This window comes from Elgaria multicarinata, chromosome 5, assembly GCF_023053635.1.
Source record: "Elgaria multicarinata webbii isolate HBS135686 ecotype San Diego chromosome 5, rElgMul1.1.pri, whole genome shotgun sequence".
NCBI classification, from domain to species: Eukaryota; Metazoa; Chordata; class Lepidosauria; order Squamata; family Anguidae; genus Elgaria; species Elgaria multicarinata.
Genome location: NC_086175.1, coordinates 108,939,644 through 108,958,641, shown reverse-complemented (window position 1 = coordinate 108,958,641; position 18,998 = coordinate 108,939,644). Strand labels below are relative to the sequence as shown.

Here is an 18,998-nt window from a genome sequence, read left to right as displayed (position 1 = left end):
TTTACTCTCATGTAAGCATATGCAGCCCTGATTCAGATTGGGAGCACTGCACTCTGGAAGGAGAGGATTTCATCTTCCCTCCACCTATTTTTTCTCAAAATTTCACACACAGAGGGGATTTTAAAAAGGGGGGAAGAGAGGGAAAATCCTCCAATGATTCCATTGGATGATTTTCTCCCTTTTTCTTTAACCCCCTCATGGGGGCAGGGTGGGATTTCAAGGGGGAAATGGAGAGGGGTTGAAATAATCCTACCCTGCCAGAGCATGTTGGTCCCAATGCAAATCAGGACCACACACTCTTACGAAAGAGTAAAAAAGAGAGATTAGTCTCAGCTACATGCTATCTGATTAGCATAATGTGTAATTTGGCTCTGACATATGGAGAGCATGCCAAAACCAATGTAGAACTCTACTAGTCTAAATGGCTGACCAGGGATGATCAGGATCAGTACAAATGGTAGAAATATAATGTAAACAAAAAGGATGGTTGCTTGTTGTCTCCATGTTAATTGTTGCCTCTTTTCCTTGAAATGCCCCCTAACTACATTTCCAGTAAGGTAACACCAAGTTAAAACCATCCTGGGGGAGCTACCATCCAGATATGCCACAACTGGGATGTGTGCACATGTGCTAAGTTGATATTCAATCACTTCTTTTATTTATTTATTTTATTTTCTCCATAAGGCAGATCAGCTCCAGATCCTTACTTGGTGACGTCTCATAAGAAACCAGTTTTGTGTTGCAAATTCAACAAAGTGTTCAGGCACGTTGTGAGCTGCTCTGAAGGTTCTGTAAGTGAAACAATACCGTAAGAGAGTTTTCCATATAGTTCCCAACTTTGAGTGGTGCTGTTTAATCAGTAAATTGGGTTGTCACCAAAATTGGCTCTACTAAGAGTAGACACAATGAAATGAATGGGACCTAAATTGGATTAAGATTGGATATGATATAACCCTTGGAAGACCTCGTTTTGAGTGCCTCTACCTTTGCAGGTAAGATTGATGATGATGTAGCACAGGGTATTCTCAGTACATCATTTAAATTGTAAAATTATGTGTGTGTCCACTAGGAATGCACAGCAGTTACCAGGGAGGGCCACCTCACACTTCAGCAAGACAAACTTCCTAGGGAGTATCAAACTTCTCCTTGTTTGTCTTTCTCATAATGTTGTTTTTATACTGTTTTTAATTTTGTATACTTTTTAATAATTACTATTTTTAATTGTTGTAAACCGCCCAGAGAGCTTCAGCTGGGGGGCGGTATATAAATGTAATAAAATAAATAAATAAATAATACTAGAACCCAGGGTCATCCCATGAAGCTGAATGTTGGAAGACTCAGGACAGATAAAAGGAAGTACTTCTTCACACATAGTTCAACTATGTAATTCACTACCATAAGATGTAGTGATAGCCACTAACTTGGATGACTTTAAAAAGGCAAATTCGTGGATAATAGGACATGCACAAGGAAAATAAATCCTCATCCTTCACAAATAAATCCTCATGCACAGTGAAGTCCATGTGTCTAGGCACAGCTGTTCCATTGCCTAGTTGGATTGTTTGAGCTGGTTCATCTGTGCATTTATTATTATTATTATTATTATTTATTTATATAGCACCATCAATGTACATGGTGCTGTACAGAGTAAAACAGTAAATAGCAAGGCCCTGCCGCATAGGCTTACAATCTAATAAAGTCATAGTAAAACAATAAGGAGGGGAAGAGAATGCCAACAGGCACAGGGTAGGGTAAGCAGGCACAGGGTAGGACTGCACCAATGTCTCTTTAAGGTATGGGCTTTTGGTTTCTGGCTATAATGTTAATTTAGATGCTTTTCTATGTATTGTGGTTGTGTTTTAAAGGTGGTGAAGGTGTGGGATTTTGACAGCGGAAAGCACTTGTTTGAATTTGTTGATGCTCATGGCAGTTCTGCAATCACTTGCCTCACCTTTGATACTAGCGGAAGAAGGTATGTTTCTCCACGTGCCTTTTGAAAATCTGATGTACATTTTAGGTATGTCCTCCCCTCCCCCTGCCCCTCCATTCATGCAAGAGGAATAATGGTGCATTTTCATCCCATTCCAGACTTGTTACCGGAGGAAGAGACGGCTGTTTGAAAATATGGAATTACAATAACGGGCATTGCTTGCACACTTTGAAAAGGGGTAAGCAGAGAGTCAGAGATAACAAGTCACCGGAAAACTTGTATTGCTTGGATGTTTCAATGCTGCTGCGCTTCTCTTCCCTGCAGAAGACAAATGGGACGAAGTATGTGACTGCACCTATGTGGAGGTCAACAGAAACAAGTAAGTGATCCACACCATAACCAGGCCTTGCCGTAAGAGGTGACATTTTAGGGCAGGGATAGCTAACTTCTGTAGCTACTCAGTTCTCCAGATAACAGTCTGAGAGCTAGACACAGAGGTGCAGCTAGGCAATTTTAGAAGATGGCTTAGGCCAGGTGCAATCCTATGCATGTTTAGACGGGTGGTGGTGGGGAACCTACAACTCCCAGCATTCCCTAGCCAGCATGGCTGGGTGGGGAATACTGGTAGTTGTAGGACTTTTTTCTGTCTAAACATGCATAGGATTGTGCCTTTAATGGTCTTGCAGAAGACCCCCTTTTGAAGGCCATGTTTCATTTTTTCATTGTGAAGCACGCATTTCTCCTCTCACCATCCTGTTTTACAACTGCTTCAACATTCCTGATATGTTAGAGCAAAACACCAAACAAAACCTAAAAAAAAACCCACAGTTTTGCTGAGCTTGATTTTTTAAAAAAACAACAACAACAACTCTATGTGCAGTTTTGCATTTTAAACTGTCTTAAATTGTAGCATCTGCTACCCTGATGTGAAAGCACCATTTTGTTATAGAAAGGGGAAATGTATCTTAAATGTAAAAATAATAAAATGACTGACTCTAACCAGGTACATTCCTAGCCAGCTGGCCTCTGACTATAATTAAAAAATAATAAGAAGAAGAATGAAAGGATGCCCCAGTGACCAGCATCAGTTCCTGTGGGCCTTGGCAGGTCCATGTTGGCTCAGGTCCTGACACCTGTCCTGTTTGCTACTGTACCAATAGAATGGGGGTGGGGAGGCACAAAAGCTGGGAAAACACCAACTGATGAGTGGTTGTGGGAAAGGGGCTGGGGCCAAGGGAAGGGGGTGAATTAGGACGGCAGGAGGTCTGGATTTGGCCTTCGCTATCCCTTTGATTTCCTGCATCATATAACTCCTCCAATCTCATTTTGTAAATTCTGCCTTTAAACAACCCCCACCTAATTGGGTCACTTATTGTGCATCACCTAGAACCTTATCTAATCTTGGTAAATATTAATTTATTTCTCTTCCAGGTATATCATAGGTGTTGGATGGGACAGAAGGATAAACATGTTTTATGTAAGTAGCAACACTGTATGCACAAAGCATCTTAGTATATCACTTTTAATTATCGAAATATGATGTCGTACCTGGCCCTATGATGTGAAAGCTTCCCACCCTCCCCTCGGAGCTAGTGCTGCTTTTGAGGGTGCAGTTTTATATCTGCATGACTGTGTTGGATTGTGACCAATGGGCACAATCACATTCTGTAGTTAACTTGGCAATCCTATTGTTCCAGCAAACTGGTGGGCAGCTTATATGAGTAAGCGCATAAGAACATAGAGGACTTCAGCTGGATCAGACCAAGACTGCTTCTAGCCCAACATTCAGTTCTCACTATGGCCAACCAGATGCCTGAGGGAAGTCCACAAGAAGGACAAGAGTACAACGGCACCCTCCAACTTGTGCTCCCCAGTATAACTTTGGCATGTCATACTTGGGATCCTTTGAACTCCCAGTAGCAAAGTTAAGAAGGAAACAACAGCATTACAAAATACAAGAATATAGCAACAGTGCTATCCAGTCCCCTGGCAAACAGGGCAACACCACCACCACAGACAAATCAGGTAGCAGCAGGCTAATGATGCCCCTATGCTAGCCATACATGGATGAAGCCAGTCCACTCACAACATCATCCTATTCCGCACATACACATGGCACAACTCATCCAACACTTGTGTGCCACAGTGTCTTCTATGTTAGCAACCGTTGTGGCACAGGCAGTAAAAGCCCAGAAACAGAGAGGCTCATGGGATTCCTGGGCACAGCAGTTCAAATCCCCTTAAACTATTCACACAAACACAGACTGCTAATAATCATTCTTTTGAATTATAAGCAGCGAGGACAGTATAGTGCAACACCGATGGAGCTTGCTCAGAGGACAAATGTAAAGTAAATTTGTTGATACTGCTAAGATGGTGATTCAAATTCTAGTGAAGGAACAATAACCATCCAAGGACAAGGATTCTTTTGTCAGGAAAGGAAAAGGATGAACTAAGACAAAAAACAGCACAAGCCACAGCTAGGGATGGATGAAACTGTCAGTTTCGTTCTCTATCCATTCTCATTTTTCCAATCTTAGATTCACTTCTTCCTAAACTTTGAGAATTTTGTTACGTTTGCATGAAAATTCATAAGACTTCTTGTATGCATTTTGCCTAATATGCACATTTATACAAGAAACGTCCCCAAACATATGCATTTTTGTACACATCTTTTGATTCGAGAGCTCCATTACAAAATTCAGAAAAGATAACTGAGTTTTGGTTCCCATAAGGGTACAATGGTACGAAATTATGCTTGCATTAAAATGCGACCTGTACACGTTTCTCCCCCATTCCTCGCCACAACTGCCTCTCTCATCGGAATAATTGGTGGTCATTCATGAATACAGCTCTGGTATGGGAAACGGATGAAGCAGATTTGAGTGCTGACAAGGGAATGGCAGACTTAAGGCCAAACTCCCCTTTTGTATATCTGGCCAGCAATAGTCATGTCAGAGACAAAAGAGAGGAAGAACCAGAACCCTCACCGTAACAGTTAAGCTGGCATAAAACTGACGTTGTTTGGATGTTTGTTACAGGATTCCACAGACAACTTCCATCACTTTCAGAAACCTCAAGCCCACTGGCTGGATGATATAGTAAGGCTGCGTCTCAGACTGCTTCAAATATAAATATGGTTTTAAATATTTTGGACATTACTGTTGATGTTGGGCATAAGGTACGGCGTTTGTTATCCTTGCAAGTTCAACCATGTAATACAAATAATATCAGCAGAGATCAGAGTAGCTAACCCGTCTATTTTTTGGCCAAAGCAATTTCACTTAATGGAAGGTGCAAAAAAGTTCCATATCCATGGACCTGGGGAAATTCATTCTTTGGTAGCTAAATCTCTTGTAAGTAAACAATTTAAAACCCAGTTAGAAAAGAAGAAGAAAAATGGGTCATTGCACTGTGTACCCCATTGTGCTACATTCCAGGAAAGAAAAATTAGTGATGGATTGGATATAATGCAATCAGGAGTCATTTCTTGATTAACAATACACCCAGAATTAGGCAATCCAAGTTCATTTGTTTCAATGTATCGCATTGCAACCCAATTCCTAATAGTTGGTGAATTCAGAGGTTTTATAACCAAATCCATCCCAACCGAGTTATATATTTATTATGCTTCTAGACTGCCCAATTAGCAAATGGACTCAGTAGAGCTTAGATGTCCTGTACCTTCTCATCATTGGTAAAAGCTGGTCCACTAAACATGACCACCTTATCTATTATATGGCAGGCTTGTTCTCAAGGACACATATAGGGTTGTATTCAATGTTAGTCCTGCTTAGAGTAGACCCTTTGAAATTAATTGAATTTAAGTCATGACTACCTTAAGATCCATTCATTTCAATGGGTCTAGTCTAAGTAGCATTAACATACATATAACCCATAGTTACCATTCAGACATTATATCAACCTTTATTTGCAATCAAAAGACCATTATTATAGCATATAAGTACATGTTAATAAAAACACATGATGGTACTAATCAATAGATTTAAAGAAATGTTCAATCATCTGTGAGTGGTGTAATGACAATAGCCAGATTCAGGAAATTCAGGCATTTTAAGCCTGGCAGTTGACCACCGTTCAATCTTCTGTGCTGCTGGTTTGCACGGCTTGAACCAAAGTACAACCAAAAGACAACAAGAAAACACAAAGCATGTGGAACATGGTGGTTTCTTTCACTACTTCCTTCCTTTCTTAACTAGAACCGGGGACACAAGGAAGATATTCTTTGCATTGCTCAATGTCCACCAACTCTCCTTGCCACCTCAAGTTACGATGGTGAAATTATTGTTTGGAATATGAACTCTGGTCACATATGCCATAAATTCCACACTCCTCTTGCCATTGCCTCTGCTGATACCAAAAGTAAGTTTACTGATCTTAAGAGTGTCAGGATACATTCGCCACATCAGTATGAATCATTCTGTATGAATCATTGCATATGGAATTGGGAAATGGCTGAGGAAGTTCAACGGTGAAGCCCCTCCCTAGTGGTTTTACAGTCTAAATAGGCCTGGTGAAGTTAAGACACACCAATTTCTCCCATACAAGGGTGTGATTATTATTGTTGTGTTATTGGTTTTTATACTTCCCTTATGTAATTATTGGTCATCTCCCAATTTACAGATGGGTGGGCAGGAAGTGACCATCCATCTGGTTACTTAAATCTAGACGTCTACGTTATTTGTCCAATGCAGCCTTTCCAAATAATATTCTGAGAAGATTTCTGTAGCAGCTTTTAAAAACAAGCTTTGGTTTACAGTCCATGTCTGGGAGTCAGGACTTTTAAATTATATCTCTGCCCAGCTTATCATACAGATGCCATTTGAGCTGCTGTAGCACAAACAGTTCCTTGGGTTGAGGCAGCTGTGCTATAAGCATAGGTTCAAGCTGCAAGCCATGCAGGCATAGTCATAGCTGAAATGCTTGCTGGGTTGCATTGATTAGAGGTGTTGGGTTTTGACAGTAGAGTGACAGTAGACTTTTAACTAGGTTAAAAGTCTGGCTAAGACAAGGAATTTAAAACTGAATCAAAAAGTCTGGCCTAAAAAAGGGAGCTTAGAAAAATCTGGCTTAGAAAAGTGCCCTGGGACTTTTTTATTGATCATATGTAAGCCTTTGTAGCTGAAGAGATGAGTAAAATGCTTTATATAAGTAAATAAAATGCTGAGGTGGACTTTCCTCACTTCAAACTGTGGGTGAGTGCATTCCAGTTTTGAATGCTCCCCACATCTACAAAACCCCATGCAAGTAGAAGACTAACAACTCAAGGATAAAGCTCACAGCTCTTTGGCTGCCACTGGCATTCTGTTTGTAAGGAGTTTTTGATATAAAGTACCATGCACAAATATAATAACTCACCTATAGTCTGAAGAGACCAAGGCCAGAGCTAGACCTAAGGTTTATCCCTGGATTGTCCAGGGGTCAAACCTGTTCATGTAGGTGACACACAGGGGATCCAGTGCTCAGTCAGGGGCGAATCCTGGATGATCCCAGGATAAACCTTAGGTCTAGCTGTGGCCCAAGTCTCATAAGAACATAAGAAGAGCCATATTGGATTAGACCAAAGCCCTATCTAGTCCAGCATTCTATTTGCACAGTGGCCAACCAGATGCCTATGAGAAGCCCACAAGCAGAACATGAACACAATACCACACTCCTTCTCATGTTCCACATCCCCTCTCATGTTCCACAATAGCACATTCCCTCTCATACGATCGGCATACAGAAGAATACTGCCTCTGATGCTGGAGGTAGTATATAGCTATCATGAGCGGTATATAAATATTGTAAATAAATAAATGACTAGTAGACATGGATAGCTTAGCCTCCATGTATCCTTTTAAAGTCATCCAAGTTAGTGGCCATCACTTTATCTTGTGGTAGCCAATTCCATAGTTTAACTAAGTGCTGTGTAAAAAGGTATTTCCTTTTATCTATCCTGAATCTCCCACCATTCATTTTCATGGGATGATGACCCCAGGTTCTGGTATTATGAGAAAAAGAGAACAACCTTTCCTCTACCCACTTCCTCTTCAATGGAATTGTTGTGAGAAGGGCATGATCATGTGGGCCGTTTGGAGAGTATGTTTTTGTAGAGTCTGTTCCTTTAACTACCTGTACAGCCTTGATTAGTTCCATGCTTCTGGAGGGTTCTTTGGCAATCCAGTCTTTAAACTGAGAGAAAGAGTGTTCTGGTGCTTATCACCTGTTGAAAACCCCATTTCACTCATTTGCCATCTTCCCCATTTTATTTACTTATAAAAAAGAGGGGTAAAAGATCCCACCTTTCCATAAGATTGTGCAAGGTGGCTCACAAAGTTAGACAACAATGAAAATTGTAATTGTTATACTTTTACAATAAAAGAATAAACAATGGTGCAAGAAAAATCAGGAGATTAAAACTCAGCAGTTTAATTTTGTAGCCCTTTGATGGACTGAATGCCTGATGGAACAACCAGGTAATGATGTTGCGTAGGAAGGGTAATAGCAAGGGAGTGAGACCAGACTCTCTAGGAGGGGAGTTCCCAAGTCTAGGCCAAGCAGTTGGGAAGGCCTTCACCTCCATCCCAACCAAAGGCAATTCAAATAAAGAATTTAAGTCCTCATAGATGTTTATATCGGACATAGACAAAAAGGTAGGAAGTCTTAAAAGGAGCTATAAAACAACGGGGGAACAATTCTTAAAAGAGGTACAAAACTCACATGGAGGAACACCTTTTATGTAGAAAGGGAATTGGGAATTTCAGCTTCTGAAATTCATGGAAAATGGAAATTAAATTTAAACTTTGGAAAAGTTGATGATGCGAATGCTTGGGTGTGGTTTACTGTAGCAAAATGAACGTGTTTTAGGGTTTAATGGTGTTTCCTTTGAATGAATGCATGTTCTGTCTTTGCCTTCCCCAGCTGTAGATGCAAGCGTTACTCGACTAATCTTTCTAAAGACTCGTGGGGTGAAATTTGAATCAGCCACAGCCTCTCTGGTTTCTAATGGACCTCAAGGTAGAAGAATGAAATGTGGTTGGTGTTGCCAATTCTAGACAATAAAAGGAAGAGCAACCCTATGTGGTGGGAGGAGGAATTGGAGTGGCTGATGATCCACCACTTTCAAAGCCCTGCTAGCTTGGGGTAGCTAGCACAGGATGTCGAGGGGCAGTTTTTTTCTGGGGGGAAAACCTGGTAGAGCTGTACTGCTTTGAATTCTCCCCATTCCTATTGAATCCAATGGGGGAGAAAAATGCCAGCTCCAAGTTGGTCTAGTTACTAGCCTAAAGTTGGGACCTCCTGGGGGACGATGGGGCTTTGGATACCATGAATTCAAGATAGGGCTGACATCAAGGGTAGGCATGATTGGGTACTTGCCAAGGGCCTAAAGCCCAGCAGGGGCCCACTGTCAAGAGGCCCTAGACTTCTCCATTGCAACTTGTGTGTTCATCTGCTTGTCATTCTGGCCCAGACAATTGCAGTGGTGAGAAGGAAAAGCAGTAGATGCCATGGCGTACTTGCTCACTGGCTCACTGCCTTTCAAGCAAGCAACTGATAGCAATGATGAGAAAGAGGATGAAGAGCAACAAAGATAAAATTAGTAGGCATGCATAAGGACAAGCACTTGCTGAAAAAGAATCAACATGGCTTCCACAAAGGTACATTATGCCTCACTAACTTTTTAGGGTTCTTTGAGAGTGTCAATAAACATGTGGACAGAGGTGATCCGGTAGACATTGTTTACTTGGACTTCCAAAAGGCCTTTGACAAAGTCTCTCACCAAAGACTTCTGAGCAAACTTACCAGTCATGGAATAAGAAGGGTTCTTTATGGATCAATAACTAGTTAAAGAACAGTAAGCAGAGAGTAGATGACCTGTGGATCTGCCGGCTCAGTCTGCTGTCCAGGTGCTAATTGCAGATGGGCAAATGCAAGATCCAGATCTTCCTTCTGATGGTTCTTTAGCTTTAAAGCAGAAGTACTGTGAAAGAGTGACTTTCACACTTTGATTTGAATTAACAGGCCAGTTCTTTAGCGACAGGCTTCTAATTCAGTCTTAATGCAACAAAGACTGCTAGAAAGAATTTTCTCTCTTATTTCCACCACTGAGGGCCCTGTGGCCAGTAATGGTGAGAGCCAGTGTGGTGTAGTGGCTAAGGTGTTGGACTGGGAGTCGTGAGATCCGGGTTCTAGTCCCCACTCGGCCATGGAAACCCACTTGGTGACTTTGGGCCAGTCACAGACTCTCAGCCCAACCTACCTCACAGGGTTGTTGTTGTGAGGATAACATGGAGAGGAAGAGGATTATGTACTCCGCCTTGGGTTCCTTGGAGGAAATAAGGTGGGATATAAATGTAATAAATACTTAATAAATAAATAAATAATCAGACACTCATGATTTGGAGACCTTTAGCGTTAGACTACTTGTATCCTCAAAAGGCCTTCTGGCTTCAGGATGATTGCTAAAACATGATAAGTCATTCACGCGGTCAAAGTAGCATGCTGAGAGCATGGAGTGAACGGATCTGTATGAAGTTCAAGACATAGTCCACCACTTGGCTGATTGCTTTTTCACACAACCAGCTAACAGCTTAGTCCCATTTACCACTCCTGGCCAAGTTTTGACAGACTTATAGTGGTGAAATACTGTGGATGATTGAGAAGCTTTCTGGGTATGGGATGTGGGCTGAAGCAACCTCATGATAGTTTCATGATGTACCATTAACTCTGCATCAGTCAACCTGTACGTTCACTGTGCTGTCTATAGTCATGTGAATGGGCCTTCAGACAGTTCAACTGCCATGAATGCTTGGTTACTACAAACACATGCTTTTGGGTGTCTTTTCTTTTTTGCTACCTAATCTTTCTTCCCACATTATTACAACTTTTTCAGGTTATCTGCATTTCTGGAGCCTGTTCACTGAAGATCCTCTTATAGCAAGTTTTACACCTGTAAGTTTGGCAGAAAACATCATTGAATTTAGTGATGCCCCCCGCCCCTGGCCTCTAGCCAGTTCTTAGAACTCTGTGTTGGGGAGGTTCTGTGCTTAATTGCAGCAAAGGTTTAAATTCTCTCTTGAATTTCTCTAGTTCAACACTCCAACCACCAAATCACACTGGCTGTTTAGGATGCTGAGAGGTAAAACAGAGCAGGACTCCAGTACTTTTAATAGTTACATAGAAGAGGGAAATTTTGCAGGGCAGCTTGATATACAGGGATAAAAAGGCTGCACCCATCAAAGTATCTTCTATGGCTCCCAACAGCCTCAGCGAGTATAGCCAGTAGGGATGGGAGTTGTAGGCCAAAACATCTGGAGGGCCACAAGTTGCCCATCCCGTTCTAGAGAGACTGGAGTGCCTCTGATAGTACAGATGTTGATCATTCCTTGGGCAAATGATTAGCTAATAATGTGGCTCGTCTTGATATGTGTTCCAGTCTAGAGGGAAATCTCTGATCAGCAGCATTGCTGTAACTGCAGATGACTCGTATCTGTATGCAGCAGATGAAGATGGGTATGTGTACATACACAACATCAAAGATTATGCTCTCCAGGATCCAGAACAAGATGCACCAAAATGTATGTGTGTGTGTAGACTGTAAATTTTAGCTTTGTAACTAGAACAGAATGAAGTCATTCAGAAAATAAATGCTTTTATTAAATAAATATTGTGCAGCAACAGTTCCCGACTATGGAACTCTCTCCCAAGGGAGGTCAGGTTGACGCCATCACTACCAGTTTTATATGGCCAGTAAAAACGGTTCTATTTTATTGGCCTTTTAATGGATTTTAATATCGCTCTGGCTTGTTTTAAAGAAGTCTTTGTTTCTACTTTGATTCTGTTGTGATTTTATCGTATTGTTGTTTGAAATTGGACATTCCTTTGAAGACTCTGCTGGGTAGAGAAGTGATTTATAAATATTTTTAAATAAATAAATATAAGTGGTTAGATCCAGATATAGTCATACTTGGAATAAACCTGTTGAAATCAATGGGTTTTAACTTAGTTATGATTGATTCAAGTACTGTTGATTTCAGTGGGTCCACCCATTTTAAAAAGCCAAATTTCTTTAGCTTTCTATCCTCCCTTTGCTGTATGCTGGGATTTGTCTTTTTTCAGGAGAAATCCCAGCATGACTCTTTTCTTCCAGATATGCCTTATATGAATTCTATTGTGTTCTTCTAGTAGAGAAATTTAGCATCTTTGTTTTTAGGTTACAGATTGAGTGTCAGATAGGACCTTTAACATACACTACAGTGGTTTTGCATATTAGTGCATATACCTGTGAATAGTCTATGCATAAACTAAGGTTTTTTCCCATTATGTTGCTGCAGATGTGAATCACTGGAGAGCTCATCTAAATCTAGTTCTATCGTAAGTATTAACCCTTAACAAAACAATGATTTGTGCTTATAACTGGTATACCACCTTCCCCTATATTGGGGTAGGCAACTTCTTTGATGTCCACCAAGACATCTTACTCCTCCCAATTTTTATTTTTATATTTTATATTTGCTTACTGGCAGCTGGGATTCCTTCAAAGTGAAGTGGGAGACTCTAGCTGCTGCCATCTTAATTTCCCATGAATGCCTCTGGGAAGGTTACTTGTCATTTGTGACTAGCCATGACTTCCCACCAACCTCCGCAGCCCATGGCAGCCATTTTATGGTTGTGCCCAGGATAGTATCTTAAATTTCCAAATATACCCACAGGCTGAAACGGTTGCCTATCCCTGCCCTATATATACACACAGCCAACCTTAAGATCTTCAGAAAAGACCTTGTGGGCCATTCCACGATCAACAGAATGTCGCCCTGTATCATCTCCAAAACCGGCCTTCTCAGTAGTGTTGTCCACCCTTTGGAACACTCTCCCCAGTATGATTTGGGAGGCAGAAAATATGGTGTGTTTTCAATACCTCCTAAAAACATACTTATTCATGCAAGCTTTCCTTGGCTTATTATTGATCACCGTAAAGTTGCCCCATTTCTTTTTAACTTATATTTGTTGTTGAAAGTCAAAATATTTTAGTGTTGTATTATATATGTATTTCAAACTGTGATTTTTAATATTTTTGTACGTAACCCACACCAAGATTTTACAAGATTAGGTGATATACAAGTATTACTAATAAAAGTAGAAATTAATTTATCTAACTATTTGTCATCTCTGGTTAACAAATAGATTAGAGATTATAGATGAAGATAACATCCTGTTATCCTGTTCCGTTGATCGAACTGTTCGTTTGTGGAGCCTTGATGGAAAATACATCGGTAAATGATACACTCATGGAACGTGAAGACCATGTTTCAACTTAAGTGGAACTGACATTTAATAGGGGAGAAATATGACAGCAGTAATAAAAGGGTGGATTTATACATACATATACAGTTATGGACTGTTATTATCAGTCAGTGCATTTTCACAGCACTGACAAAGGGATGTTTTGAGGGTGATTTCTACTGCTTGGCCTTGTGGCATTTTAAAGATTAACACATATATTGTAGAATAGGCTTTTTCATCAACTCCATAAAGTGGACTCAAAAATCAGGTGGAGGCACCTTCCATGAGCAGAGCTCTCTCATCAGTGGAAGGTAGATCCTGGATCCAGACTATGAGCTCCATTACACTGGGGGAAAACACGCTCCCTACCATCGCTTCTCCGCCCATGTTTTTGTTCCTCAATTACTTCCTCTTTCAAAAGAGGGAGTACACAATGAGCACCAGGCCCATTGAGTCCACAGTTGTAATGTTGCTGTTTCTCCTACACACAGCAGGAGAGAGCAGCAATTCTGTTTTTAAAAATACATTGGACTTAACCCAGGGTGGGTGGGGTGGGGTTGTCACAAAAGGAAGGCCAGAAGGGGCGGAAGGCATATGGGAGGCAGACGGCGTCATGTGAGGGACCTGAGCAAACTCTGTTAGTGCCCAGTAATGAGCGTGCAATAAAATGCTCGTCGGATGGAGCTTTATATTATGCTATGCTATCTTATCCTATATAAAATGTATATAAAGGCCAAGCAGTACAGTTGGTTTAGTCAAAACAGAATAATACCATTACTTCTCTGGAATTTGTACACTATGCCAGAGATAATTTATTTCCTTTTCTTAATGCTCACTTTTGATTGTACCTCTAGCTAAGCACTGAAAAAAAGCTAAAATTGAACTGTAATAAGAGTGCTTGCAGTCCAGTTACTTGATTTGGAAGCCACTGAAATAAATGGGGTACTTTTTTATTTTTCTCAGTGAGCTTCTTGAAAATAATGGGTTAGATCCAGACTAAAATAGTTGCATTTATGTCCCACTGAAATCAGTGGAACAAGTTGATTGGTCATGACTAAAGTCCAGTTGATTTCAAGGGAAGCGAAGCGCAACTAACTGTTGGGTTGGATCCAATGTTTTAGCTCCATAAAGGGAAGGAGCTTCTGTTCACAGAAAAGGAATTCTGGTCACAGGAGGGTTTCTTCTATGACCACAGCTCTCCTTCCTTGATCAGAAGCTCTTTCCATTAATGAAATTCATGAATCCTTTTTACAATGCTTTCAGTGCCTGTAGCCCAGTGGATGAAACCAAATTCTAAACAGTTTCAATGCAACCCTATATATGTCTTCTCAGAAGTAAGTCCCTCTGACTTCAGTAGGTCTTATTCCCAGGTAAGTGGGTATAGGATTGCAACCTTAAATGCATTCCTGCATGTGGCATTACTCAAAACCTGATCTCTTTCTCTCTCTCTCTCCCCCACATACACACACACGTTCTTTTGTGCTCATAAAATGTCCACATGCAAAGTATTGCAACAGGTTGCTTGATAAACTGCCCCACGGCAATTGCTGTTCACACCACAACTGAGTGTAAATAGGCAACATCCAATCTGTCCATGACAACTGAATGCCTAGGGACTCCTCTTAGGTATATAACACATTCTCCTGCAATAAGGGGTTGAATCCAGGATCTGCCTTCTATGGACGGAAGGGCTCCACATATGGAAGATAGTAGCCTGACATGGGTCCCTAGGTACTATTTCCTTTTAGAAACATTCTCTACAGCTATGGTTGTTTGCTGTCACCACAACTCTTGAAAGAGCTGTTTCCATGGAATGCTGTCTCTTCAATATATGTATTTAGAGATTCACCCCCTTCCTTTCTCCATAGGAACCTTTGGCCAAACAGAGCCTTGGGAAATTTTTACTCCATCCTCCTGGAAACATCCCATGGTTCCTTATGAAATTCTGATAGATCCACAAAGTATGCCCATTCACCCTGTGCTGAAAGACAAGTCCTCTGACTCACAAATCACAGATCCAGATAATGCCACTGAGGATGCTTCCACACCTAAGGTCTGTAGGTCAACTGCAAACCTATTAAAGTTGTGATATGGTGCAGTTTATAGGGGGAGGCATGAAGTACATTGGGGGGAGGAACCAGTTGCCCTCAAGATACTGTTGGACTCCAACTCCTATCAGCCCCAGCCAGCATGGCTCATAGTCAGGGATGGTAGGAGCTGTAGTTTGAGACCATCTAGAGGGCCATAGTTTCCCTACCCCTGAATGACATCCTTACCCATCAGGCTTTTTTAATGTATGCCTTCTCTTAGCCAAAAGTAAGTGCGACACCAATGGATGAACCAATTTGATTCATTTTGGTTTTCTCCTTCTCCAGCTTTTGTTGTTTCAGGCTATGTTTCCATTTAAGTGCTTTAGAAAACGAAACATTTAAAACTCTATGCCATGTTTCTTACCCGCCCATGGGTCTCTACTTCTCTTGTTCGGCTTCGTCCATTTTCCCTCGCTGCCCCTTATACCCGGAATTCTCTTCCAGAGCATTTGCGGACCACGAGTTAAATTACTGTTTTGAAAGCTCAGATGAAAACTTTTCTTTTTTCTAAAGCTTTTAGACCTTGACTTGATCTTACTTTTACACTGTTAGTTTTATTGTCCCCTGTGCCTGTTTGGTGCATCCCCTTCCCTTTCTTCTTATTTTTTTTTATTTTTATGATTGTATTAGAATGTAAGCCTATGTGGCAGGGTGTTGCTGTTTTATTGTTTTACTATGTACAGCACCATGTACATTGATCAACAACTCTATGTCAGGGGTGCAGGCACTCCCCAAGCCCTGCCTGGCAGGTGGCCCCACAGGAAAGGAAAAAAAGCACTAGAAAATGCACTAGAAACAGGTTCTACAGTTCCTTCCATAGAAGGCCCATTCCTCAAACATCCCTGGAGGAACCTAGGAAGCAGTGCTAGAAGATTCCTGCCTGCTTCCTAGGATGCTCTAGGGCAGGATGGGCAAAATGCAGGGCCATATGCAGCTTCTGTGACCTCCATGGAGGATTTATTTATTTTTTAATGAAAAAAATGGCATCTATACCTGCAGTGGAGCCCCTAAAGGGCCAAGTTTGGCTTGCTCGACCCTTTTGGCAGTCCATAGCAGCTATGGATGCCATTTCCCCCCTGATGTACATATAATGTTTTTCAGAGGTGGGATGTTTCCAGGGGCAAAAATGCCCCCTAGATTTCCCAGAGTTCTTTATCTCTGCTCTATGAACTGGGCTTCTGTGGCAAGAACCATATAGCCCATTTTGTGTGTGTGTTTCTTTTCCATCTCTGGTTGTATTTTGAAAAAAATTCCAGGTAACAGAGAATGGGATGTCAGGATCCTTCATCAAGGGTGTGGATTAGAGGAGGGAGAAGGCTAGGAGACAGGATTCCTGAATGGTTGAGTAGTTTGAGAATTAGATTTGAGTGGTGTGTGTGTGTGTGAGAGAGAGAGAGGGAGACAGACAGACAGACAGTGTTGTGTGTGTTTGCGTGTGAATTCTTAAAATGACATCCACTAGGAAGTACTCTACTGTACTCTTGTGTGTTTCCTACTTATCTCAAAAGGGCTTTTGAAGAAGTAATTCCCAGTGGATTGTGCTCTTGAATCCAGAAGTGAATCATAGACTAGTAGAGTTGGAAGGGGCCTATAAGTCCAACCCCCTGCTCAGTGCAGGAATCCACCCTAAAGCATGCCTGACAGATGGTTGTCCAGCTGCCTCTTGAATGAACTCTTCCTTCACTTGCTACTGCTCTATGGAACAGAGCAAAATTGATTAGAATCAGAGTTGGTTATAAGCAAGAACTTCCAGGGTAACAACATAGTTATGAACCGCTGAGAGATTCTTTTATATTCAGCGATATATAAAGGTTACAAATAAATAAAATATATACTCCCATCCCAAAACAAGATAAAATACCAGCAAAGCCCAGTGTTGTAATTCATAGTTGAATTCAGCAGCAGCTACACACACACACACACACACACACACACACACACACACACACACACACACACACACACACACACACACACACACACACACGCTTGCCATCTGCATTCACTGGGTGCTAAATGTACCTTTCCAGAATATGCAAAGCAATATGCAAATCCTGGAAGGGGAAAAAACTGCATTCTGTTAAACAGTTACATGTGCATCCTGCTGAAATTACAAGTTAAGAGCGATTCTTGCAACAAATAGGCATGTAAGTGAAACCTTGAGAAATGGATAACAACTTCGCAAGTGTAGTGATTAGAAAGTACAGAATGCAAACAGCCATTGTCTATTCATTTGCCATCTGCTTCAGCAATGGGTCCTTCACCATAATAGCTCCCCCAAACCCCCATGGTGGAAGGTGTAACAGCAGCCTGGATTGCTATCACTGTTCTGATGATGCTAAGATTTATGCATAATGTAGCAGCTGTCCTTTTTTCATCAGGAAACAAGCTATAATCCTCAGCCCTCCCAAGTTACTGTTACTGATGAAGATATTAAAGAAGAAATTAACAAGAGGTTTTATGCACAAGGTTCAAGCAGGAGGTAAGCAGAAACCTAGGCCTGCAAACATTTTTTTGCATTCTCAGGGAGTTTATTGTTCCCACCTGCAATTTCCTTTTTCTAGGCTGAAGCACGAACGATCCAAGCTTTTAAACAGATGGGTTAACCATGGGGGACCAAACACTTACCACACAATAAACTATTATGAAATTGACAGTTTCCCTGGCAACTGTGAGAAGCCCGATTTGTCCATTCTTGGTACAGACATTTTCAGTGCTCATTATCAAGGAACAGTTGAGCAGTGAGGCCCGGAGACCATCATTCGCCACATCACTGGAACAAGGCCTGTGCTAAGGTCCTGGGCAAGATCTACACGACGGCTTTATAACAGTTTTGACAACTGTTCAAGCCTATTTCATATACCATTTTCAAAAATGTTTTCAAAGTGTTATATCCTGCTAGGTGCAGATCTGGCCTGGGTGTCATTTCTCCTGTTGTTTTCTTTTTTTCTCTTCTCTAAATGAAACGGTGCTTAACGAATTTGAAGTTTGAAAGGATTTCTCCTGGCAGCTAATCCTCTTTTTTTAAAGCTAAGCATGGCATTGTTTTGCAGGTTTAATCTCAATAGAGGTTCTTATTGAATTTAAAGCCAAAGCTCTTCATAAGCAGAGGTGTCATTTCGGGTTTTATTGTAAGCGCGTGTGTAACTTCTACTCATGTGAGTTCTATGGGGCTTAATTAGAATAAACTTGCAAAAGATATATAACTTGAACAAAATATGTCTTTAGTAAACATCATTTTACAGAACTATGCCACTAATTGTCCTTCTATGTGCAAAAAAATAAAATAAAAATGGATCTTTTGCTTGTAACCCAGACCCACGTGGTTCTGTATCTCCAGGCGCTGAGGATTTCGGTAGTCCCTTTTGTAGATTTTTCTTTAATTTCACTGGGCAGTCCCCAATCAGTAACTCAACATTGTAGTTCAAAGTATTAGCCCTGCAATAATATAATTAGGGCAACTATCAAGGATGCAAAAAAAATGATTCCCCACCCCTTTGTAATTCTACTGTACACAATTAACAGTTCAATTTACCTTATACAAGGTGATAAGAGCCCATAATTAAACAGCAATCTTCTTACATGCAGCTTTCAGCAGAACAACTGGTTCTCTTTTTAGTTGTTTCTTCTCTAGTCCTCCCTCTGAGTGAAAGCCTCGCCCAAGGGACTAAACCATCTACTCCATAGGAGTT

General features: G+C 41.1%; 1 protein-coding gene across 3 annotated transcripts in view; it reads left to right on the top strand.

Annotated features, from left to right (window-relative positions):
* LOC134399131 (WD repeat-containing protein 49-like) overlaps positions 1–18,544 on the top strand; it is a 49,171-nt gene extending 30,627 nt beyond the window's left edge. For 2 of the 3 annotated variants that reach the window (XM_063126986.1, XM_063126985.1), the window contains 15 exons: positions 689–791; positions 1,866–1,972; positions 2,089–2,168; positions 2,255–2,309; positions 3,362–3,407; positions 4,972–5,031; positions 6,151–6,313; positions 8,855–8,950; positions 10,827–10,885; positions 11,370–11,511; positions 12,268–12,307; positions 13,118–13,206; positions 15,085–15,269; positions 17,688–17,788; positions 17,871–18,544. In XM_063126986.1, the coding sequence (XP_062983056.1) occupies positions 689–791; positions 1,866–1,972; positions 2,089–2,168; positions 2,255–2,309; positions 3,362–3,407; positions 4,972–5,031; positions 6,151–6,313; positions 8,855–8,950; positions 10,827–10,885; positions 11,370–11,511; positions 12,268–12,307; positions 13,118–13,206; positions 15,085–15,269; positions 17,688–17,788; positions 17,871–18,051 (1,507 nt within the window). In that variant the 3' untranslated portion in view covers positions 18,052–18,544. Of the gene's footprint in view, positions 1–688; positions 792–1,865; positions 1,973–2,088; positions 2,169–2,254; positions 2,310–3,361; positions 3,408–4,971; positions 5,032–6,150; positions 6,314–8,854; positions 8,951–10,826; positions 10,886–11,369; positions 11,512–12,267; positions 12,308–13,117; positions 13,229–15,084; positions 15,270–17,687; positions 17,789–17,870 lie in introns of those variants that run through there. The other variant, XM_063126987.1, reaches the window with a different exon arrangement.
* Positions 18,545–18,998: the final 454 nt, after the last annotated feature.